The following is a 25,225-nucleotide window of genomic DNA, read 5'->3' as shown; positions in this document are numbered from 1 at the left end:
AGCAGTAGAAAGAGAGATAGATGAACAGAAACGGAGCTTACCAAATTCAGCTCGTGAAACAGCACTGGAGGAAGCAACGGTACCAATCTGTACTTGCAGGCACTTGTTTCCACAACCCTGCTTCACACATGTGCTTGTACTTGCCTGTACCCTCCTCCTGATGTTCACTCTTATGCTGTCCTTGAAAATACAGATCTGAAAATCAGCACTGTACCCGTCTGTACCACCTCGGGATACGTGCCAGGAGTTGTACTTGCACAAACAGCCTGCTGTCCACTCCTGTACCTGCCTGAATCTGAGTACACAGTTCTGTCCAGCACCTGTTTACGCCGCCTGCAGCAGTTGTACTTGCTGTACCTGGCTGCCCGTACACTGTACGGCAGTCGTACAGTACTGTACTTGCTGTGAACTTGTCTGCACAGCCTGTACAGGACCTGTGCGCAGCCAGTCCAGCAGAGAAGAAGACTCGCAGCCTGTACCAGAGAGAGAGAGAGAGAGAGAGAGAGAGTGTACTTGCACAGATCTGGCCGTACGGCTGATTTACACTCAGAAAAACAGCAGCAGCACTCCAAAATCTGCAGTCGACTTGCTCTCCAGCTTCTCCATGCATGTACTCTAGCGCTTGAGAACTCCTCCACGACTCCTTTCCCAAAAGCTAGAGAGAGAGGGAGGAGAGAGAAGCACTTACTCCAAAAGTGGAGTGACTCTCCCCCAAAATAATCCCTAGGGCCCCAAACTTTAATAAGTTCCTAGGGCCACTAAGGCCTAGGGGCAAACTTTAATAAACATTAAAGTTTAATGTTTCTAGTTCCCCCCTTCACACCTAGGGATGTCCACACATCTTAAACTCTGTCCGGGCACCCCCCCCATGTGAATCATAAAATATTCTGACTCTGCAACCACCATGCCCACACTTGTACTGCTCCATTTTCACAGGGCCATGACATACCCCCCTCTTGAAAAATGGCAAGCGTCCTCGATTGCATTTTGGTGATGCATCAAAATATCCAAAGTGAAATATACAATATGGCAAGATCAGCGTCCCAATCTCTCTAAGCCATACACATGTATCAACATTCATTGCAAACCAATGGCATAGTAATAGTCCAAGTTGTATACCACTGTGAACCATACATATCCACAAAAATATCTCATGTGACTAGTACACATATATCATAGAAGTCCCATAAACAGATGTACTGTCAGCCTCAGTACCTTCGGGTGAGATAAAAAACTGCACCAAGCGACCTCTAGATGTCATCGAAGCCTGTCTGTATCAAGGGAGTGGAGGTGCTACCCCCCTCTTGAGCATCAGGTAATGCTCCAGACCCATGCTCTGCTGAACCTCAATGAGCCACAATAAGAGTCGGCTCTAACTCAAAGGCATCGAGATAAAGCTGCAAAACCTGAGGTGAATCTGTTAAGTCACCTTCCTCCATCCACTTCGCATCCATCGGTGAATAGTTCTTGAACTTCACAAGATAGCGACGGGAAACTTTACCTCGTACCTTCTTTCTTTATGTGCCAGTATCTGCTCTGGAATCAGAACCTCATCAAGTTCCTCAACTTCCGGCTGAGCCTCATCTGATACATCCTCAGACACATCCCCACGGAAAGGTCTAAGAAGACTCACGTGAAAAGCATTGTGAATCCTCCAGTGATCTGGTAACTTCAATCGATAGGTTACCTCACCAATCTTTTCCAAAACTTGAAAAGGCCCATAATATCGCATGCTCAATTTAGGGAATAAGCGCTCTTTACCCTTCATCTTCTTGAGTCTAGCCTTTTCAAAGCGCAAAAGAACCCAATCACCCAATGCAAACTGTAAATCACGTCTGTGACGGTCTGCGGCTTTCTTTTGCTTCTGCTCAATTTTCTGGAGGGCCAACTTAACTCTCCGATAAGCTTCATCTAAGCTTTCCACATACTGATCAGCCTCAAAGATCTTATCCTTTGTATGCAAAATGGGTGGTACCTTCTTCCCTCCTACAATCTCAAAAGGCGCCTTGCCTGTCGAGCTATGTACAGTGTTGTTATATGCAAACTCCACCAAAGGAAGATACTTTTCCCATTGTTGCTTGTGCTCTGACACATAACACTTGAGAAGATCCAACACTGTAGAGTTAGCCTCTTCTGACTGACCATCTGTCTGTGGATGAAATGACGATGAAAACTTGAGAGTTGTACCCATGTTGTCAAACAACCCTCTCCAAAACAAACTCGTCATCCGTGGATCACGGTCACTAATGATAGACGTAGGCAAGCCATGATACTTGAAGATGTTCGCCATGAACAACTTCACCATATGATCCACTTTAATTGTCTTCCGCACGGGAATGAAATGAGCCTGCTTACTGAACCTGCATATGATAGTCCAGATGCCATCATTTCCCGTTTGTGTCCGTGGAAGATCAAATACAAAATCCATGGCAATGCTCTCCCAAGGTCTATCCGGAATAGGTAAAGGCTGTAATAACCCATGCATCTTCTGACGGTCAAACTTTACCTTCTGACATACGATGCATTGCCTCACAAAGGCATCAACATCTCTTCTCAAGGTTGGCCAATAAAAGAAAGTCTCCACTGCTTTGACCGTGGCGTCAATACCTCTATGACCTGCATACGGTGGAGCATGACTTTCAATCATAACCTTGAGTCGCAATGGCCTGGTAACACACAGTCTGCCATGCATCAATAAAAACCCATCTCTGAGAGTATAGTGCTCATGCCGCTGACCCTCAGAGATCTGATCATACAACCTTTCAAAGTCCTCATCATGGGCATACTGCTCTTTCATTTCATCAAGCTCATGATGATAAGCAAGTGAAACTGCAGAGACCTGTGGCTTGCGTGACAAAGCATCGGCCACTACATTCTTTTTGCCTTATCACGTGGGTGATCACTGATGACTAAGCAGAAATCAAAAGGATCACCACGTGGGTGATGAGTCATGACTCAAAATCCAAGATCAAAATAAATAGCATGTCCAAAGTTCAAACTAAATAACATGTCCAAATAAAATGATACTGGCAGCAGCTGCTAGCTACTATCTGCATCCTCATCTGCATCCTCATGCTCATCCTCATCTGCATCTTTTGCCTTTGCAGCCTCACTCTCAAGGTCACTGCCGGTAGCCGAGTCCTCAAATGCCTCATCCTCTAGAGGTGCAGGTGCACCACTAGTACTAGCCTCTCGAGAAGATCGTGTAGTGCGAGCCGGAGCCATGATCTCCTCATAGAGCATAGAATAGATGTCTCTCTCCTCCTGAGGAATGTCGGGAATCTCCTTGCACTTCATGATATCAATCTTATCTGGATTCACTTGGCGAGGCTCAATGGGATGACCCTTTTGTTCTAGCAATCAGAGATTGCAATGACAAAAGACAAGCCTCTCCAATTCTGCTGAGGAGAGTCTATTTCTCTTTTTCGTGTGAAAAAGAGCCCATGTACTCCAGTTTCTCTCACAAGGCCCTGAACTGCAATCCTGGGAGAGAACTCTCAATGCAATCCGTCTCTACATTGTACACACAAAAAAAATAAAAAATAAAAAATAAAAAAATAAAAAAATAAAAAAAATTGGATGATGAAAAAAACGCGTTTCATACAGGACGAAACGTTTCGAAACGTTTCGTACGTTTCGAACCTGTATGAAACGCGTTTCTATGCAACTGTGGTCATGAACCTAGCCTTAGGAGTTAGCACTAATTAATAAGTGAGTGTGTATGCACTTCATTAAGTTTTGGGCGACCAAAACTCACTTATAAATTATGACCAACCCGATGTTCACACACACTGATGTCCCGAGGTGGACATAACCCAATGTCCACCACCCAGACCTTATCCCCTTTGTACAAAGGGAGTAACCAGCCATGTGTCCACTCTAGCTTGCTCCACAAAGCACCTGCCTACCACCTACAATGGACAACTCACCACCTCTCCCCTCCTCTTCTCTCTAGAGATTGGCGCCTCCTTCATGAGGGTTGTTGGGCTGCATTTTCTGCACATTCTCCTTCCCAACTCCATTTCCAAGCTTGCTAAGGTGATTTTCAAGCTTCCAAGAGTGATTTTGGATGCTAATCACTCTCCTACACACTCCCAATGACTGAAATTCAGCAGAAGAGTTTCTCAAGCTGAACCATAAGGGAAGCTTTCCCAAGGTTCCCTTCATCCTCTTGAAGACTTTTGTCGCCGAAGAAAGGCGACAAATCAAAGATCTCAACACTCCAAGGACTTCCATCGCGAAGACTTCCGCTGTCATCGACTCTACTTGCTATTGGTAAGCTTTTACACTTAAATATGGAAGCAAGTAGCAGGAGGGAGGAACCGGATTACAAGATCACATACCCTGTGTAGTGTTCTCTTGTCCTACGTGCTCTCTTGCAGATTGTTGCTACCATGTGTTGGTGGAACAATAGAGAGCAGATGGTAGGGAACATGGGCACTTGAAAGGGTAGTGTGGATTGCAAGTCTACAACGACAACCACTTGTTTGCAATACTGTATTCATATGCATTGGTATGGAAATCTGGTCAGAAATGCCCATGACACTATGTACTTGATTCTCCCAAGATCAATATACTTTATTTGAGGGAGGGGCCGGCCGTTCCGGCTCATTGTGTGTCTCATGTCAATTCAGTAATTTACTTCATCACAAATGCACGTCAACCCTTGCATGTGAGTCACATCCATATAATATACAAGTACGAAAGTTATATGGATAGAGTGTCATTTCACACTTGATATATGAGGGGAAAAACCACATGGAAAAAAGTGCCCTTGGTTAAGCCCTGTTCACATGGAGCACTGCTACAAGTGAGCATATGCCTACAAGAACCTCCGAGCAAGTTTCCCCTAATGCCTTTCTAAGGCATTGGAGGGCGAGTTGGAGTAGTAGTTATCCTAGCTACACTGGGCTAGATTTATCCGGCCTTCCTTCTTTCCATTTGCTGCTCCCATCCTGTTTGTCCAAAAGAAGGATAAGATCGCCCACTTATGTGTGGATTACTGGGCACTATAAACAAGCTAACAGTTAAGAATCGATTCTCCATGCCCAGAATAGAGTACATCCTAGAGTGACTCAATGGTGCTAAATTTTTCTCTAAGATCTTGAGTGGCTACCATCAGGCTCGAATCTTTGGGCCCGAGATTCCAAAAACCGCTTTACGACCGAGCGAGGCCACTGAGAGTTTGCGGTGATGTCTTTTGGACTCACCAATGCACGAGCGATGTTCAACAAGATGATGTCTCGGGTTTTTGGGATTTCATTGGCAAATGTCATCATCTTTTTAGATTATATCCGTATCTTCTTAGGGACTGCAGAGCAGCATGAGCGAGATGTGGCTAAAGTTTTACAACTCTTGTAGGTCAATGAGTTGTTTATCAAGGCCAAGAAGAGTGAGTTTAGAGCATAGTCGTTTTCGTATGACACACGTTGTCAATACCGTATGGTACGATACTATACGGACTCGTATAAAAGGTAAATGTCTTACTCAGTTGGGATATTCCCAAGATAGCCCAGGAAATCCGCTCATTGTTGGGTCTTTGTTAGACCTGCAGTACATATATGGACAATTTTTTTGACCTTGCAGCACCTCTCACAGACTTGCTCAAGGGCTTGAAGACTCGTCGCCAAAAAGTGTCTATTACGGGCAAAGCTTTAGAGGCATTCCATGCATTGAAGAAAGTTGCGTCTGAGTCACCAGTCTTGAAGTTGCCATCATTTTCGAGGTGATTACCGATGCCATCAACCTAGCCATTGGAGCTGTTCTACAAGAAGATGGTAGGCCAATGGCTTATTATAGCCGGAAATTAAATGATGTAGAAAAGAATTACTGTGTGTACGACAAGTAGTTATTAGGGGTGAAGATAATACTTAAATCTTTTTGTAACTTGGCTGAACACAATGCTAATCAATACACTTAAATACACTAAGATTTGATGGACACTTGCTCACACGCTTTGTGTCTTGCTCTCTCTCTCTCTCTCTTTGTGTGGCTAGTCATGGATAGCCTCTTCTGGTGGTGAAAAGTTTGACAAAGGGAATGCAAACAAGCCTAAAAAGAAGGAAAAATGTCACTACTGCCATAAGCCTAGCCAATACATCAATGAATGTAGAAAGCGGATTGCAAAAGAGAAGAAGAAAGATGCAGGCAATGCAATAGCAGACTCTTCTGATGGCAAAGCAGAGCAGTTAGCTAATGTAATTCAAGAAGAGTACACTTTTTTGGTCACATGCACTAATGACACACCAAGCGCTTCAAGGAATGATATGTCTTGCATTGCATCCGACAAACAAGATGTATCAGGGTATTTTGATAGTGGTGCTTCGAGCCACGTCACTTCATGCAAAGATGTATTTCAGCACTTGGTTTATACTTCTAATGGCCACACTGTATCATGTGCAGATCATACCACTTATCCGGTAAAGGGAATTGGCAATGTAATACTTGTTGCAGCCAATGGTACAAATATATGTATGACAGAAGTGTTGTATGTTCCACGAATAAAGAAAAATCTTCTCCTACTATGCATGAGGTAGAGCTTTGGCATGCTCATTTTGGGCATGTAAATTTTCGGAGTTTGATGCTTTTGCGGAAGCATCACATGGTTGATAATATGCCCCCTCTTGAGTCCCCAACAAGACGTGTATGTGGGGTGTATTTTGGGAAAGATGCATCGAAAACCATTCCCCAGGGATGGAGCTGTTAGAGCTGAAAGTAAATTACAGCTCATACACACTGATGTATGTGGTCCAATGCGGACACCATCCATAGGGGGGCATCTTTATTTCGTCACATTCATTGATGACTACTCCAGGTTTGCTTAGGTTTACCCCTTGAAAGCAAAAGCAGAGGTGTTTACATGCTTTGTAGCAATGACTGACAATATGTGTGGATGTAAAGTCCAAACACTCCGTTCAGATAGAGGTGGAGAATACATGTCAAATGCATTCAAGGATTATATGCTTCAAAAGGACACCAAACACCAATGTATTGTGCCTTATATGCCACAGCAGAATGGTGTAGCTGAGAGGAAAAACAGATCTCTCATGGAGATGGCAAGATGCACGATGAAAGCACAGAAGTTGCCTCACAATTTTTGGATGGAAGCTATAATGTGTGTAACTCATGTGTTGAACAAGTGTCCAACAAAAGCTTTGAAAACCATAACACCATTTGAGGCTTGGTATAGCCAAAAGCCAAAAGTGGATTATATGCATACATTTGGGTGTTTGGCATATGCACATGTGCCAGAACAACTCCGAACAAAGCTAGATGATAAAGCAATAAAATGCATTTTTGTGGGCTACAGCAATGAGAGCAAAGGATACCGTCTTTATAATCCAGCAACACGCCGGATGTGGTATTTGCTGAAAATTCAGTTTAGCCCATATACAGCTTGTATAAAAGTAATAATACAGGCATACAAGACATGTTTGATGGGCTATTACCCATTGCAATTAGGGGGGATTCAGATCAGCCACCCCCTACACAAGAAAATCCTCACATAGAACACTTGGAACAGCTAGCAATTCAGCCCCCTTCTATGGAAGAAGTTAAAGATCTTGTCAAGGAAGAGCAAACAACCATAGACACAGCCAAGTCGGTGCCAAGATGGTTGCTGAAAACTTTGCAAGATAGCAAACTTGTAGCTCCACTGACAAGTAGAACAAGGGCTAGTTCTAGCCATGCATTGAATATGCATCATGGGGAGTCTGCATTAGCCATGGGTGGTCTCTTTGATTCAGAAGAGCCTTCTTCTTATGAAGAAGCACGCGAGAATGAGCACTGGGTGCAAGCCATGCAAGATGAAATCTCTTCTATTATGAAGTACAATAACTTGGGATCTTGTGGACTTGCCGAAAGGCAAGAATCTCATTGGAACAAAGTGGGTGTACAAAGTCAAAAGAAAGTCTGATGGTCCAGTTAGACAGGTACAAAGCAAGACTTGTGGCTAAAGGCTATTCTCAGAAAAAGGAAATAGATTATGAGGAGACTTTTGCTCCTACTTCAAGGATGACTACAATCCGATCAGTGATTGCTTTGGCTACACATAAAGGATGGAGAGTGCATCAATTGGACATCAAAACTGCATTCTTAAATGGGGATTTACAGGAGGAAGTATATGTAAATCAACCCATTGGTTTTATAGTTCCTGGTGAGGAACATAAAGTATGCGGGTTACACAATGCATTGTATGGGTTAAAGCAAGCTCCAAGAGCTTGGTATGATAAAATACATGCTCATCTAACCAACCAAGGTTATGTGAATAGTCCAGCTGAAAGCACGTTGTATGTGAAGAAAACTCGTGTCGATATTCTCATAGTCATCTTGTATGTAGATGACATGCTCATAACAGGGACTAGCACATAACAAATTTCAGACTTCATCAGCAGATCATCTGTGCTTACATCAGCGTTTACATATGCTACATTCAGCACTTACATCAGCGCTTACGTCATGTCAAATCCCCACGGATCTCCTCGTGATCGATCTTGGTTCGAGACTCGAAACCTGCAAACAAACGTACAAACAAACAAGGGGGTGCAGGCCTGACTCACCTCCCAACCATGACAGCCGTGGGCGAGCCCACAGTCTTGGCTGTCCCCACCGAGCCACGAGCTGAGCTAACTAGGTTGACGTACCGACCAATCTCCTCCTCGCGACGTCCCATACCGCCACGAAGCTGCCCTCGCGAGCCTCGAGACTGCCTGCCGGCCTCGACTGCATAAAGCAGGTGCACGTCTGCACTAGATCCAGGCTCCAAGACCATAGAGCTCTCACAAACTCGCGAGATTCTCTATATCACAATAACTAACCTTGGCCACCCTTTTATAGGCTCTTGGCCGATCATCAGGCGTCCACACTTGGGCGCCCGCCCGTCCATACTTGGGTGCCCGCCCATTAGTATATCGCTCGTCAATCAGCCTGCCTAGTTCCAAGCTTCCCCAAGCCTCAAAACTAGTCTTGCGTGCGTGTAGCACACGGTAGATACACACTGTGCACATGACATACTCCTCTTCCTCTAAGAGCTCACTCCTGAGCTCACTAAAAAGCCAGGGTAATCTCTCTGCAGAGTAGTCAATGTCTCCCATGTAGCGTCCTCCTCAACACGATCCTTCCACTTGATCTTATATTCTGTGATAAGCGTATTACGTAATCTTCGTTCACAAAATCCAAGAATCTTTTTAGGTTCCTGCGGAACAAATGTCATGTCCTCGACATCTATAATTTCTGAGGATTAACTAACTAATCTGCTCCACCCAGTACTTCTTTAAGTTTACTGACATGAAAGACAGGATGAACTTTCACATGAGAAGGCAAATCCAATTCATATGCAACTGAACCAATCCGTCGTGTAACACGAAATGGTCCACAGTATCTAGGGGATAATTTCGGAGATCTAACTGTCCGTACAGTCTCGGAATCTTTCGGAACTCGCAAATACACCATCGTTCCTTCAGATAACTCTCTGGGTGAACGATGTCTATTAGAATAAAACCTATCTCGGTCTAAAGCACTTCTAATAGATTCCTTTGCAACTTGTAACATTTCCTGCATTTCTTGCAAAAAATTACGTGCTGCATCATGCTGAAGTCCTGAGAATCCTACTGTAAAACAGGTGATCTAGGTTGAAAACCATACATAAGCATGAAAGGACAAACCTGTACTCGTATGCTTAGTACTGTTATATGCAAATTCTAACATAGGAAGATAATCCTCCCATGAACTCTGTCTTTTGGATACATATGCTCGAAGCATATCCTCCAAAATCTGATTCACTCTTTCAGTCTGGCCATCAGATTGAGGATGATCTGAGGAACTCAAATTCAAAGTTGTTTCCAACTTCTCAAAAACAAGTTTCCAAAAATCACTCGCAAACTTAGAGTCCCTATCACTGACTATGTCCTGCGGTAACCCGTACAGTCTAAACAATTGCTCGATAAACTGTCGTGCTAATTGCGTAGGTGTAATAGTCTTCCGGGTCGGTAAAAATCTAGCCATTTTTGTCAAGCGATCTACCACAACCCAAATAGAATCGTGGCCTTGATGTATTCTTGGCAATCCGGTAATAAAATCCATGGAAATACTTTCCCATTTATTACCTGGGATTTGCAAAGGATGCAACAACCCAGCATGTCTAAAGCGTTCAGCTTTATTTACCTGATAAATCTAACACTTGAGAACATAATCTTCTACATACCCTTTCATCTTCGGCCAATAAAAAGTGTGTTTCACTAATGATAGTGTCCTGTGTACCCCAGGGTGTCCAGCAGAAGGGGCGTCGTGACACTCCTTAAAAATCTTGGACCGAATGTCCGGGATCTGTGGTACACAAATTTTGTCATTACGGAACAGTAAACCATTCCGAATCATCCACTGGCCTCCTGCAGCCTGAATGGTAGACTGCTCAGTCATCGAGTCTTGGTCAATCAATGAGCTCCCGTCCTGGATCTTCTGCCAAAATGGACCAAAATAACTATCAGTCCTGCAAAGGCCTCTCAATGACTGAAATAAGTCAGTAGAAATCTCAGTGAGAACGACAAAGTATTCACCTCTCTAATCCGACTAAGCGCATCTGCAATACTATTCATGGACCCTTTCCAATAACGGATCTCAAAATCAAAATCTTGCATTAACTCTGCCCAACGAGCTTTCCTGCCTCTCAAATCATCCGCATACTTGATTGACTGATGATCAGTCAATACCACAAACTCGGAGCTATATAAATAATGTCTCCAAACCTTGAGAGCATGAATCACAGCATAAAGCTCCTTCTCAAGGGTTGGCCAACGAGATTGAGTGTCGTCTAGCTTTTTACTTTCAAAAGCAACCGGTCTACCATCTTGAAATAAAGCAGCCCCGATAGCATAGTCACTGGCATCAGTTTCAAGAACATAAGGCCGACTAGGATCAGGCAATGCTAAGATAGGTGCTTCCTTGACTTTATCTTTCAAAAGTCTGAAGGCCATATCCAAATCGTTATTCCAAGTGATAGGCTGATTTGACTTACATCAACGACCTTTCAATAAGTCGATCATCGGTAGTGTGAGCTGAGAGTACTCTCGTACAGATTTTCGAAGAAAAACAACAAAACCGAGAAAAGAACGAAGTTGTTTCACTGTTCACGGTATAGGCTAGTCCAGAACCTTCTGAACTCGGTCATAGTCAATGCTCAATCCATCTCTAGTGATCTTGTGTCCCAAGTAAATGATGTCGATCATAAAGAACTCACATTTACTTAACTTAGCATATAGTCGATTCTGTCTTAAAATAGATAAGACAATCGTGAGGTGTCTGACATGATCCTCAAGAGTACGATTATAAATCAAAATATCATCCAGGAACACCACCACAAATTTTCCCAAATGGTCACGAAAAAGATCGTTCATCATTTGCTGCAAAGTGACTGGAGCATTGGTTAACCCAAAAGGTAATACGAGAAACTCGTAATGGCCATACCTAGTCCGAAAGGCGGTTCTGTCGACATGCCTTTCATGAATACGTATCTAGTGATAGCCAGTACGTAAATCTATCTTCGTGAAATATTTCGCTCCTGCTAACCGGTCAATCAGGTCATCTGATCTAGGGAGAGGATAACGGTTCTTAATGGTCAGCTTGTTCAATCTCTTGTAATCTATACACATTCTCCAAGTATTGTCCTTCTTTCTCCTAAGCAACACAGGTGCACCCCAAGGTGATTTACTTGGACGGATCTGGCCCATCCTCAAATAATCTTCGAGGTATTTAGCCAACTCATCTTCCTCAGCTTGGCTCATCCTATAAGCTGGAATACTCACAGGATGAGAATCAAGTCAATACGATGATCTATTGCCCGTTCAGGTGGTAAACCCAATGGCAGTTCCTTAGGAAATACATCTTGAAACGAATCAAGTATCTTCTGTAATTCTTTGCTTTCAAACACACTTAATTCATTTACATCCATGGAAGGGATGAGAAAAGAAGAAAGTGGAATCAATACACAATGGAAAGCGGTATACAAAGAAGAATCCATTATATTTCCAAAATCAATTGTATTTACAAGAGGTCCCTGAGAGAGATCAATACAATCACCTAAAATACTATACTTGGTGTCCCTATGCTGAAAAGAAAAAATATTCAACTTCAAGAGTCTTAAACCACTCAATCCCTAATAACAAGTCTACATTTTCCAGATGCATAACATAGCATTCCAGAGTATCTTTGTAGTCCAAAATCTGGATTGGAAGCATCTCCACCTTGCGATCCCAAACTTGCCTTCCCGCACGTAAACGTACCTCATAGGTATGGTCGATGAGTGTCATATCAAGACTCAATTTCTGCACAAGTTTGTAGTTAACAAAGTTATGTGAACTCCCAGGGTCTAAAAGAATGTGAATTTTATGGCCATTCACTTCTCCATAAACTCGGAGAAGATCATGCAAGCCAAATACTTTAGAATTGAACAGACAATCAGAACAAGTACTAGGGCGAGAAAGTACAGTAATTGACGTACCTGTCAAAGACAACTGGTTAGCTGCCTCTGGCTTGGGTCCTGCGTTCGTCTTGGTACCCTTTTGCTTTGGGCACTCGTTACACATGTGTCCTTTTTCTTCGCAGATAAAACAACGTCCTTCCTTCTTGAGCTTTAAAGCCCTAAGGAGTCGTTTCTTGTTCGCTAGTGTCGAACTGGAATTCTTCGAACGTTGGTCCGAAGACTTTCCTTCTGTCGTGTTAGCCATAGGTGCAAAGAACTTTCTTTTATGCTTGTTCCCCTGCTCGGTAACAGGTTTCGACTTGGAAGAGACCATCGTATCATCATAGATACGAGCTGAATAAATGGCCTCGTCCAATGTTTTACATTTGTTATTTTTAACCTGTAAAATCGGTGTAAACCAGCTACGAAAAATCCCAAAAGAGTAGTGGGATCCATCCTTGTAGCTTTCATCTGCAAGTCACGAAACTTCTGGCGGTAGACCTCATAAGTGAGGTGCTGCGAGGTCATGGTCAAAGCTGAAAACCGGGCAACAACATCATAATCATCCTCTTTCTTGAGGAATTCTTTCTTGAAGATATCTTCGAATTGTGCCCAAGTCGTCGGCTTAGGGTTGAGTTCCTTCCACCAAAGCAAAGCTTTGCCGGACAAGAAACCTGCTGCTAACTGGATCTTCTTTCCATCATCATATGGATGAAACTGAAAGTGAACTTGCCACTTGTGTAGCCACGTGTCCACGATCTCCTTGGTGCACTGCTTTTGCTCGCCCCCGAACGGTTCCGGAGTAATGTTGGGGCCTAAAGCTGAAGCCAAGGTATCCATACCCGAGAAAGTAGAGAGGGTAGTGGTCAATAGAGCAATGGAGTTCTGCAAAGCTTGCATCTGAGCTGCGATTTGTGCCTGACGTTCCGATGAAGAAGCTTCGAGAGCTACTTTGAACTCTTGGAAATCTGATTTTGACACAAAATCGTCAAAAAGATCGGCATCGGTACCTTCCGTAGCCGCCAAGCCTTCGCGTTCCACAAGGGGCTCCAACTCCGATTCTTGGGTCGACATCGTGCACAAGGTACGTGGAGAGAAAATTCGATCTTTGCACAATAAAAGTGCGAGTGAACTCGAGAGCTTGAGAGCTTGAAAACTTGAGAGATGTGTGGCAAGAAGTCCACTTAAGGGATTTATAAAGATAGCCCCAAAAGCTAAAAATCTCCAAAAGCTAGGCTTAGCTTTTGCTTTGCTTTTGTGTTTATATATATATATATATATATATATATATATGGATATATATATTCTATACTCTTTAAAAAAAATAAACACTTTGAAACCTTGGAGGAGGGGTCTTTTAAAACTTTAAAAAAAACAAAAGCTCAAAAAAAAAACGTAAGCTTTCCTTGTTTTTTTTTTCTCCTCCTGGATTATCCCCGCCGGCGTGCAACGTTGCTGCTGACGTCAACCACTGCCGACGCATGGTTTCCTGCCGGCGCCTACGTGCGTCACCCATGCAGCTGTTGCCTTCGCTAACGATGCTATCTCGCCAGCGTGCGCCTGCAACTGCGCCAGCCTGCGTGGGCCAAGGCAGCACGGCAGCGTAGCCCTGGGCGCCTGTCGGCATGGCTTGGGCGCCGCTTGGGCTGGCTGCGCAAGCCTGGCCACAAGGCCACGTGGCCTGGGCACCGGCCTAGCCTGGCTGCTTGGCCGCCTGCTTGGCTAGCCTTAGGCGCCTTCAGCCCGGTAGCCACCGCCTGCAAAACTTGCCAGCGCACAAAGCCGTCAACGCCTCCTTCTCACAAACGCTCTCTCTCACAATCGAACCAGAAAAGCATCGTGCTTTTTCTGTCTTCTGCTTCTCACTCGACTTGCTCATGCGTATGACTGCACAAACGACTCTCCTCTCAACGCAAACGACCCTACGTAGACTACCATCCCTATCAACATGGGTCTCTTTGATGAAGAAAAACACATACAAAACAACAGTATGTATAGAAAAAACACCAAGCTTTTTAACACATACCTTTCTTCGACCTCATCTTCTCTACCTACCGACTTGCTCGTTCACGAGGTATGCTCTGATACCACTGTCGAATCCCCACGGATCTCCTCGTGATCGATCTTGGTTCGAGACTCCAAACCTGCAAACAAACGTACAAACAAACAACAAGGGGGTGCAGGCCTGACTCACCTCCCAACCATGACAACCGTGGGCAAGCCCACAGTCTTGGCTGTCCCCACCGAACCACGAGCTGAGCTAACTAGGTTGACGTACCGACCAATCTCCTCCTCGCGACGTCCCATACCGCCACGAAGCTGCCCTCGCGGGCCTCGAGACTGCTGCCGGCCTCGGCTGCATAAAGCAGGTGCACGTCTGCACTAGATCCATGCTCCAAGACCATAGAGCTCTCACAAACTCGCGAGACTCTCTATATCACAATAACTAACCTTAGCCACCCTTTTATAGGCTCTTGGCCGGTCATCGGGCGTCCACACTTGGGCGCCCGCCCGTTAGTATATCCCTAACTCAGCTCGTCAATCAGCCTGCCTAGTTCCAAGCTTCCCCAAGCCTCGAAACTAGTCTTGCGTGCGTGTAGCACACGGTAGATACACACTGTGCACATGACACGTCAGGACTTACATCAACGTTTACATCAGAGTTTACATCAGCGCTTAAATCAGCATATCATCAGCATTTACATCAGAGTTTACATCAGCGCTTAAATCAGCATATCATCAGCGTTTTACCACAGCTCATGGGACAGCAGCCCCCTCTGCTACATAGAGCACTTCAGCGTTTTTTCTCAGCTCTCACCATCGGGACAGCAGCCCACTCTCTGCTTATCTTCACCATCGACAACCTTCAGGTACGCAGTACCCATGTCACCAGAGCTTGCACCACTCGGGACGGCAGCCCTCTCTGCTCCTCACCACCCCTCAGGTACGCAGCACCCTTGTCACCAGAGCTTGCACCCCTCAGGTCTTGCAACACCCTTGTCATCAGAGCTTGCACCACCACCACTCAGGATGGCAGCCCTCTCTACTCTTCATCTACCACCCCAGGTACAACAACACCCTTGTCAACAAAGTCTGCATCACCTCATCTTCTGCTACCACTACCACCTCAAAGTGCCTCTGCATCCACCGACGCGAGCTTTCAACCTCGACCACCTCTCGGAGTGCTTTGCCTCACATTGACACAAGCCTTCGTCATCGACCGTGCTTCAGCTCCGACATCATCTCTGCTTCTGCACTGGTCTTTCTACTCAGAGTCACCTCACATCACACGGCTCTTGTACATATGCTCACTCACCATTATATATAGACTCACTCACATATTTCATGCTGTGTGGTTTTGCTGCTCTGATCTCTCATACATCTGGTCCTTTCGTCCTTTTGCCCTCACATTGGGTATAGGGCAGTCTTCACAGCTACAGTAGATTTTGTTTGGTTGAGGAGATTATTGGCTGATCTTCGTGAGTGTCAGCAGACACCCACCACCATTCTCACTGATAGCCAGAGTGCTATGGCCGTGGCACAAAATCCCATATTTCATGCACGTACCAAGCACATTGAGATTCATTATCACTATGTCAGAGATAAGTTACATGCACGAGAGATCAATTTATCTTACTGCCCTAAACAGAATAATGTTGCAGACCTATTCACAAAGGCTTTACCTCGAGAGAAGTTTAAAGCTTTCCGCAAAGCTTTGGGTTTACTCTCATACAGAGAGTGATCTGCTACCTTGTACAGGTTCACACTTACACTATAGGGGGGATTTGTAGGCATATGCTCACTTGTAGTAGTGCTACGTGTGAACAAGGCTTAACCAAGGGCACCTTTTCCCATGTAGTTTTTCCCCTTGGATATCAAGTGTGAAAGGACAATCCATATAACTTTTGTACTTGTATATTATATGGATGTGACTCACATGCAAGGGTTGACTTGCATTTGTGATCACCACTTGCTCTCTCTCTCTCTTTGTGTGAGCTTCTTGTTTTTGTAGCTAACCCTAATCTACAAGAAACCATGCTTTGTGTGAGTGAGTGAGTCCCAACAGTTCCAAACCAGGAACCAACTCTATGTGATGGTGCTCAGGTCTGCTCGGTGGGAGCGTGGGTGGGAGGTCGTCTTGCAACATAATGTCGTTGTATTGAGACGAGAGACCAATCATCCTCTGCTCCAATGCGGGTGTTGTCTGAACAACATTAGAAGACTATGAGCGGACATAAATCAACGCACACTCTGCACCTTTTCTTATGGCTCAGTGGGCCTGAATGTGGGTAATGAGTAGTATTCCAGGAATGCTCCTATCCCCGCGAATCATGATGGGCTCAAGAAAACCTTCAACAATAGTGAAAGTGTCCTGCCTCCAATCAAGAATGGGTGCATACATTGGATGCCAAGAATCATGTCACACCCTAAAGAAAAGAGAATGAAATCCCTCTGAAATGTTGCCTTCTAAACCTAGAACTCTAACTGCTCAGCTTTCTGAGTGATATGTGTACGTAGACCAGGTGTAAACCCATCCACCTCTAAATGATAAGGAATCAAGGTACAACTCATTTTGTTTGCCAACAACGGAGAGATGGCATCCTCAGAGCTACCCATGTCGAAGAGGACAATGAAATGTTGTCCCTTCACAGTGCCGTAGGCACAGATGAGAGCCTTCTTCTGTCCCTTAACCTCACCCTTCTACTTATCATCAAATACCACTAGTGGTACTGGATTCAAAGCTAGCAATATAGCTGAATGGCATTAGAGGTTGATGGTTCTGAGCCCCCTTGCCCTAGTTGGATGACTGCTACTAGGGCTTAGGACTAGGCTATACCTACTTGGGCTTACCTCCGTTCAGCATCAATTCCTGATTCTGTGTGAGGGTCAGTGCACGTGCATAAGTCTGGGGTTCAAAGTTTCAAACTAGGTACCTAAAGTTTGGGTCTAAACCTCTAATGAACTCTTTCAACTTCTCTTCTTCCGATATACCCAATTGTTGGGCCATGGTAATGACGTTGTTGGAATAGGTCAAAAACAGGGAAACCACTCTGAGTGAGTTTGCAAAACTCGTCCTCAAGATTGGTCAGCCACAATGGTAGCCCAATCAAACTAATATTGGCTTGTTAAGGGGTCTGTGTGAAGGTGAGACCAAAGCTACCACCAAGTAATAGCTTCCCCAATGAGTTGAGGTGCTGGCACATGGACTTTGTCTTGTGAATCTGTGATTTTAGCTAATGGAAAATTTGCTTCAAACTAATGAATAAACTGAGTAAAAATAGTATGATCACTTTCCATCATACTTAATAAAGTTCGGTGAAGTTCGGATAACGATGGTGGTTGAGGGGATGGAGGATGGATTTGGAGCCATCATGGAGAGGGATGCTAGAATCTATGCCATCGTCTACTGATGCTGGAGTTGCATAGCCTCCCAGTTGAACTTTTGTTGGTACTCTCGGTCGGCTTCTTCCCAACGGTGCAAGTCTTTCTCTAGCCACATCTGAGAAACCTTATTTGGGCTTCTATTTTTCTGCTGCAAGTTGCATCTTCAATGAATTGATTTGCTCCATCATTATCTTGAGGAGCACTTCTGTGCTTGGCAGAAACGTATTTTCTTTGGGTGTGTTGCTTTGGAGGCTTTGTACCTCCACCGCTCCCTATTGGCTTTCTTCTTGATGAGATGTGCACACTTCGCAAGCACCAAGGCCAATGGGGTGGTCCCCGGCATTTCTCGGGCCCCAAAGAACAGATTAAACCCAAAATGATGCATGTGTTCAAGAAATTATTCCATACACAAAACAAGACAAATGGTGCAACTTATTGGCCCGATCCCCCATTCTCAATAGCTTGTACTTGATAGACTAGTCACAGGCACGAGTACCAAGACCCATTGTGTTCTTTAGAGTTAAGTAAAACTCACTAGGAGTTTACTCAAAAGCAGAGCACAAAGTTTGATATCCAATTGGTGACATCTCCCCCACTTTGTGTCGAGTTGACCTCAACTGAAAGACAGGCTACATCCTATATGGCTGCCTTGCCATAGCTGGTCCATATCTCTTCCTTGTCAAGAGACAAAACCCATTCTTGAATGATTGCTCACTGGGAAACCATGACCAAATGTTCTCCTAATCTAGTTGCCTACGACAGACTTTTTGCAAGATTTCTTGTTTAGCTCAACTATATGATTTTAATAAGGTTATGAAATAAGTTTTAAAGATGCTTGCATGAACAATTTTTGGCACTATATGAAGAATGTCATTAAAAAAGGTCAAGTGGAAATATATGATTCCTTTTGTGCTAACATTTAAAACTCATTTCGAGTTACGATAAGGCCAAGTGATTGACTGTATTTTAATGCTTTGGCTATATTTTACTATGGTTAAGGGGTCCATTCTCCCACATGGGAAGTTTCAAAATCTTGACTTGGTCGCCCACTGTAAACTATGACTGCTGTAAGAGAATGAAACATCGGTGTCCATCACCTCCAAGTACACAAAAGCCGGAGTCTTCATGATTGCTGTTGAGGAATCTTCACCCGTCTCAGTCTTCCACTTGGAACACTTTCTCCAATAGTGGCCTTTCTCGCCACAATCATTACAGGTCCTCTCTACCTTCAGTTTCTTGTGGTCAGCGTTGGACTTCTTCTCATAAGACTTCTTCGATGAAGCCTTCCCTTTGACCGTTGGCCAATTAAGGCCTCCGAACCTCCACCCTAACGAGGGTTCATGAATCATTCCTCCTAGTCCAAGACCATGGGCACAAGCTCCTCTTAAGTAATGGTACTGAGCCTACCACTGGTAATCAAAGACGAGTAAAATGCTGAGTACTGAGAGGACAAATGTGACAACAACGTTATGGTCATGTCCTCTGACGATATCTCCTTCCCAGCCTAGAGAACTTCCTGCTGAAGAGCCTGCAGCTTGTTAATATGCTCCCGCATCGTCGACGACTTTGCAAGGCTCATAACCCGCATCTGTACTTCCAAGAAAATCCTCTTCATGGGTGATACCCTATTGTAAAGAGAAGCCAAATGCTGCCATATAGCTCTGGCCAGTGTCGTATGCTTTACATGATTGATTACCTGCGGTGTGCACTTGAGAAAGATAAATAAACGGACCCTGGCGTTGACACGATCCCACAACTGTGCCTGTGCCTCTCGGTCCTTACAGATCGACGGTAACTCCCCTTCCTCTACCTCTGGCCATGGAACCCCAACAACGATGAAATCAGCAAGGTCGTAAGACTCCAGAACAGATTCCATCATAACCTTCCATATGCTGTAGTTGTTCCCGTCCAACTGATGGTCAATCGGGAACATGGGGAGTGTAGGGATCTTCACATGCCTCTCGGCCATCTCTAACAAATCTGCCATTGCGGGGATGTAATCTAAAAAAGGGTGGGTGGGTGGGTGGGAACAAAGAAGAGCTTACACCTGCAAGTGGCTGTCCAGCAAATCAGCCCGCCTTCCTCTTGCTTCTCCTCTTCCCGAACAGTCCAAAACAGTCCACCAATCAGCAACACAACAGTCCCCCTCTTGCTCACACAAATCCCAAGAACTATCAAGAGGCTAGGGCTCTGATACCATGTCAGAATACGCAACAGATATGATGACTAAATCTGAAAACACAAGAGCAAGTGCAGAAAATAGACAGCAATGGAGAGAGAGGCATATAACTCTACTATATATACACAAGAAGATCCCGAATACAATACAAACGTGGCAAGGGCTGTGGGGCCATTTTATATGGCCTCCAAGTGGCAGTCGGCCTCCTCCAAAGGCAGCCGACAGGACCATATATCCCACGACCAGCAGAAAGCACCAGTCGGCCAGCTATCCCAAGTCAGCCAGCATCTGAAAAAGGTCCACGACCTGCCCAAGACAATCAACCACCTCCAGCATAAACAGATGCAATCGGCCAGCATCAGAGGTCCACTTGCCACCACAGGACTTTCCCCCAAGCCACAGAAAAAATGGGAAAAAATATGGGGAAAAATACGGGGAGTGAGGAAAAATGAGAACAACACCTACAAGGGCGCGCACACCCACAACAGAGGCCGTGGTGTCTCAGTAAAGACAGGAGATGACTTCTAACATATACATAGTATGGACTAGAGAAGGGGTAAGCTGGGCCAAGTTATCTTTGACCCTTGTTAAGGGATCTTCCTCCAAACATGAGTATCTCTCAAGAGGAAGGCCAGCCCCTTGTTAACCGGAACTTCCTCCAAGCATAGTATCTTGAGTATCTCACGTCACATGATGCCTGCTGCATCATCAAGCCATGTCGACTGACCATCCGGATAAGGTTCACCATATGATGCAAAGTTACTAGCAATCATTGGATACTCTAAACTGATGACCTGGCATGCATATCCACAAGCAATAAGCGATAGGGATCAAGTGTATGACTTGCTAGATCATCCTATGCATGTCAATCATAAGTAGCCAAGTGAAATCATCATCAAACTGCACGTCAAACTATGTAAATGCACTTTTGACTGTTACTTTACTGGACTAAACTGTAGATGGGTCAATTGATGTGATACCTATCATCTGACATGCTAGAGGTAAAGTAGACCCAGAGCTGAACCTGGCCATGTCATCATTGCATGTGTCTGACCATCAAGTCGCGTCCAACATGCCTGATGTATCCAGTGGATTCTAGCTAAGATTTCCGACAACTCCAACGTACCAGTGCAAAGGAAGGGAGAAACGGAGAGGAAGGGGGGAACAGGAGGGGAGGGGGGGGGGTGGTGAGAAGTGCGCAAACTTACAGTACCAAAACATAGATCTACAAGGTAGCACAAAGGGAGCAAGCAGCCAGCTATCCCAAGCATAAACAATTAGCACTTCAAAAGCTTTACTGAGCACTTACTTCCAATTGCATCCACTGTATAAGTTGCTTATATTTTTTTTCATGATCATCAATCAAGTTCTCCTTCTTCTCAATCAAGCTTAGCTTCTCCTTTGTCTGATGCAAAGCCTCAGATAAGGCTCTACACTTTGTTGTAAGCACTCCACATGTAGAGCATTTTCCAGCATCTCGTATCTCATTCAAGCCTCCTTCTACAAAGCACTCCCTAGCTGTGGCGGAAGAGTATGTCATGTTGAAACCTGAATCTTCTTTCTGTGCTCCAGCTTGCCCAGTGGTGTTACTTTCTAACTGCTCCCTATTGGTAAGGTCCATTGGTCCCTGTCGGAGTCTTTCAATGCATAGATCCTTTAATGCCTGAGGAAATCTTTCAGTGTTCATCCCTGCAGAACCGTTTTGATTGCTCAAATACATAATCAGTAAAAATTACATAGAAGAGCTCAACCAACCCTCATTGGCTCTTATCAATAGTACCTGCACTCTCAACTTGCCTTTGATTTTCACAAATTAAAGCCATTGAGTCTTGTTCTGCACATGCTTCATTTGAAACTGGGCGATCACACTCTGCGTCTGGTTCTCTTTCCAGGACACCGCTTTCAGTTTGAACATGCTGATTCTTCTGTAGATGTGGTCTATGTTGATAAACAAGTTCAGGACTATGCAGACCATAAGCATCTGCGGAGATTGCATGATTGAAGCCGAAGGAAGATGCGTCTTGTGACAGTGTAGCAGATGATGCAGTGACAAGAGGAGTTGCATCACTTTCCAAAAAGGGAACCCTTTCCGGCAAGGGGGAGGCATTCTCTGAGCTGGATGCCCTGGATTCGGGTGACACTAGCTCACCATTTACAATCGGACTGCCAGAGTAGAGCTGATAGGCAAGCTTGAGATTTGAGGGAGTCAAAACTTTAGAATTTTTCTGCTCAAAGTCATGCTCAGTACATTTAAGGCGTAGAGACGAAGCAACAAGCTCTGCAAAAGGAACCTCCGGTGATGGAGGTTGTGTGAGATGTGCAAGCTCTGGAGGGGGTGTAAAGGGAGCTGTGGAGAGAGGCGTGGTAGGTTCAGTAGTCAAAGTGGAGTAAACTGGGGGAGTAACGAGCACACAATCAAGTGAGAAAGGCGAACGCGTTGCAGCATTTGTCAACACAGATTCAGTGTGTGAGCTTGATCCAGCACAAAGATGTCCTGCTGATTTCAAAGGAAACAATGTAAGCAAGGCGGCAGGGGATGGCAGATTGTCAGAGTAAGGAAATGAAGCAGGAGAAGATGGGGGGGCATGCATTAGGGGGGACAAAGAAGCTGCTCCGTCCGAGAGAACACTCCCATTTTCGACGTCTGTAGTAGCAGGCCCGGCCACCAGCTGTGCTACTGGCCTTTCCCGCTTCCGAGATGCAAAACACTGCAATCTACCCCAGCAGCCTCTCCATCCCTTCTGCTCACCTGTGTCCAGGACATATGTGCCTATTCTTGCCTGATCTGCGCTCATGGCTGCTCGGGGGGCTACTTCTGAGCAGTGAATCTGATGCTCTTCTTCAAGACCGGTCTCCTCTTCAAGACTTGTCACTCACCACCCACGATCTCCCCTTTTCTGGGACGGGCGGGGGGAGGGAAACGGTGCAACCCCCCACATGACATCCTTGTTTGCACGCGAGTGTTCTAGGGAATCGAACTCGAGTTTCGAGTGCCCCAGGACTAGACCTAACCCTAGAGGCTAGGCAAGCCCCCAAAAAACCAACAGATAACCTCTGAGCTGAACAAACAAGCCCACGCCCGCCCGAAGATAACCTCTGAGCTGAACAAACAACCGCCCGACCTTTTGCCCATTGATGGTCCCCCATGTGTACCCATCACTACTTGTTGTTGTGCACTCTCACATGGTACATTGCTATCCTTCATACCATTTGTCCTCAAGCACTTTGCTTCATGCCTTGCCCTTAATCCAATGATCCTTGGGCCCAAAACCTCCTTAATCTAGTTGGCTGGATTCCCGTTGATCCTTGTTGATTTGCCAATTAACTAATTAGAGTAGTTCCATTGTCGCTCGCTTCGCGAGATTCATCGTCCTTGTCACCTTGACGACAACTCAGGACTATGATGTCATTAACCATTACCCAAATTCACCTTCCTAATTTTTATCTAATAATAAAATTCATGCTACTTCCATGTCTCCAGAGTTTAACTTGAGCTTCTGCACTTTTCACTTTCATTCAACACTTAGAACTAGCAATATGTGCATCCCATTTTATGTAGTCTGCACCTTCTTGGTGATTTTTAGCCTAATAGCATACTTAGATTAATTTATGACTCATGACTCATTAGAGCCTAGTCATAAAAAATAGGCTCACTTTATGGAAGTGCATCATATTCATATTAACTTTTTACCCATTTCTAGCTTTCATAGTTATGTTACATCTAGCAACCCTTAAACTTCTTCTATACAAGAATTAAGTAACATTCATTATGGCCTAGCAATACTACAACTAACAAGAACAAGCTTCTAAGCTCTCTAGGGTAGTTACATTCTCGCTCGCTTCGCAAGATTCATCATCCTTGAATCCTTGACGACAACTCAAGACTATGATGTCGTTAACCACCATTACCCAAATTCACCTTCCTAATTTTTTTCTAATAATAAAATTCATGCTACTTCCATGTCTCTAGAGTTTAACTTGAGCTTCTGCACTTTTCACTTTCGTTCAACACTTAGAACTAGCAATATGTGCATCCCATTTTATGTAGTCTACACCTTCTTGGTGATTTTTAGCCTAATAGCATACTTAGATTAATTTATGACTCGTGACTCATTAGAGCCTAGTCATAAAAAATAAACTCACTTTATGGAAGTACATCATATTCATATTAACTTTTTACCCATTTCTATCTTTCATAGTAATGTTACATCTAGCAACCCTTAAACTTCTTCTATACAAGAATTAAGTAACATTCATTATGGCCTAGCAATACTACAACTAACAAGAACAAGCTTCTAAGCTCTCTAGGGTAGTTACATTCTCGCTCGCTTCGCAAGATTCATCGTCCTTGAATCCTTGACGACAACTCAGGACTATGATGTCATTAACCATTACCCAAATTCACCTTCCTAATTTTTATCTAATAATAAAATTCATGCTACTTCCATGTCTCTAGAGTTTAACTTGAGCTTCTGCACTTTTCACTTTCGTTCAACACTTAGAACTAGCAATATGTGCATCCCATTTTATGTAGTCTACACCTTCTTGGTGATTTTTAGCCTAATAGCATACTTAGATTAATTTATGACTCATGACTCATTAGAGCCTAGTCATAAAAAATATACTCACTTTATGGAAGTGCATCATATTCATATTAACTTTTTACCCATTTCTATCTTTCATAGTTATGTTACATCTAGCAACCCTTAAACTTCTTCTATACAAGAATTAAGTAACATTCATTATGGCCTAGCAATACTACAACTAACAAGAACAAGCTTCTAAGATCTCTAGGTCCTTCCTTGATATACACACTCTTGGGTTTAGAACTTCAAATGTTACATAGGTCTTTTGACTTTCTCAAAGATTTCTTAGGTGGTCTGCTTTACATACCAAAGTCTTTTTAATTAATGCATACTCGCTTTTCATGTCAACTTTACCTTCTTGGTTCCCTACATATGAACTAACCAAATAAAACTCAAAAGCCTAGCTCATTTGAATTGTAGGAACATTCCCTTGGTATTTCCTTTTAAATGGTCTAGATGATAAATCAAGGCAAAGTTAATTCCTCAACTATAAATAAAGTAGGTATTTGTGCAAGCACTGACCACTCACAATATTTCCTTAATTTCTTTAAGTCTCTTGTCCTTGAACTACAATATGGATTTATTGGATATCGTGTCCCTTTGAACTATACTTAGATTCCT

General features: G+C 44.1%; 1 protein-coding gene across 1 annotated transcript in view; it reads right to left on the bottom strand.

Moving 5' to 3' along the window:
- The window catches only part of LOC147629040 (uncharacterized), a 31,363-nt gene extending 8,249 nt beyond the window's left edge, over positions 1-23,114 (bottom strand). Inside the window, exons 1-2 of the mRNA XM_086812255.1 lie at positions 21,799-23,114; positions 21,328-21,707 (exon numbers count right to left, since the gene is read on the bottom strand). Coding sequence (XP_086668381.1) covers positions 21,328-21,707; positions 21,799-22,813 — 1,395 coding nt within the window. The 5' untranslated portion in view covers positions 22,814-23,114. The remainder of the gene's footprint in view (positions 1-21,327; positions 21,708-21,798) is intronic.
- Positions 23,115-25,225: the final 2,111 nt, after the last annotated feature.

Source organism: Cibotium barometz, chromosome 18 (genome assembly GCF_041138505.1).
Source record: "Cibotium barometz isolate CiBa-2024 chromosome 18, ASM4113850v1, whole genome shotgun sequence".
NCBI classification, from domain to species: Eukaryota; Viridiplantae; Streptophyta; class Polypodiopsida; order Cyatheales; family Cibotiaceae; genus Cibotium; species Cibotium barometz.
The sequence above is the reverse complement of the archived record's forward strand: the minus strand, read 5'-3'. Positions and strand labels throughout refer to the sequence as shown.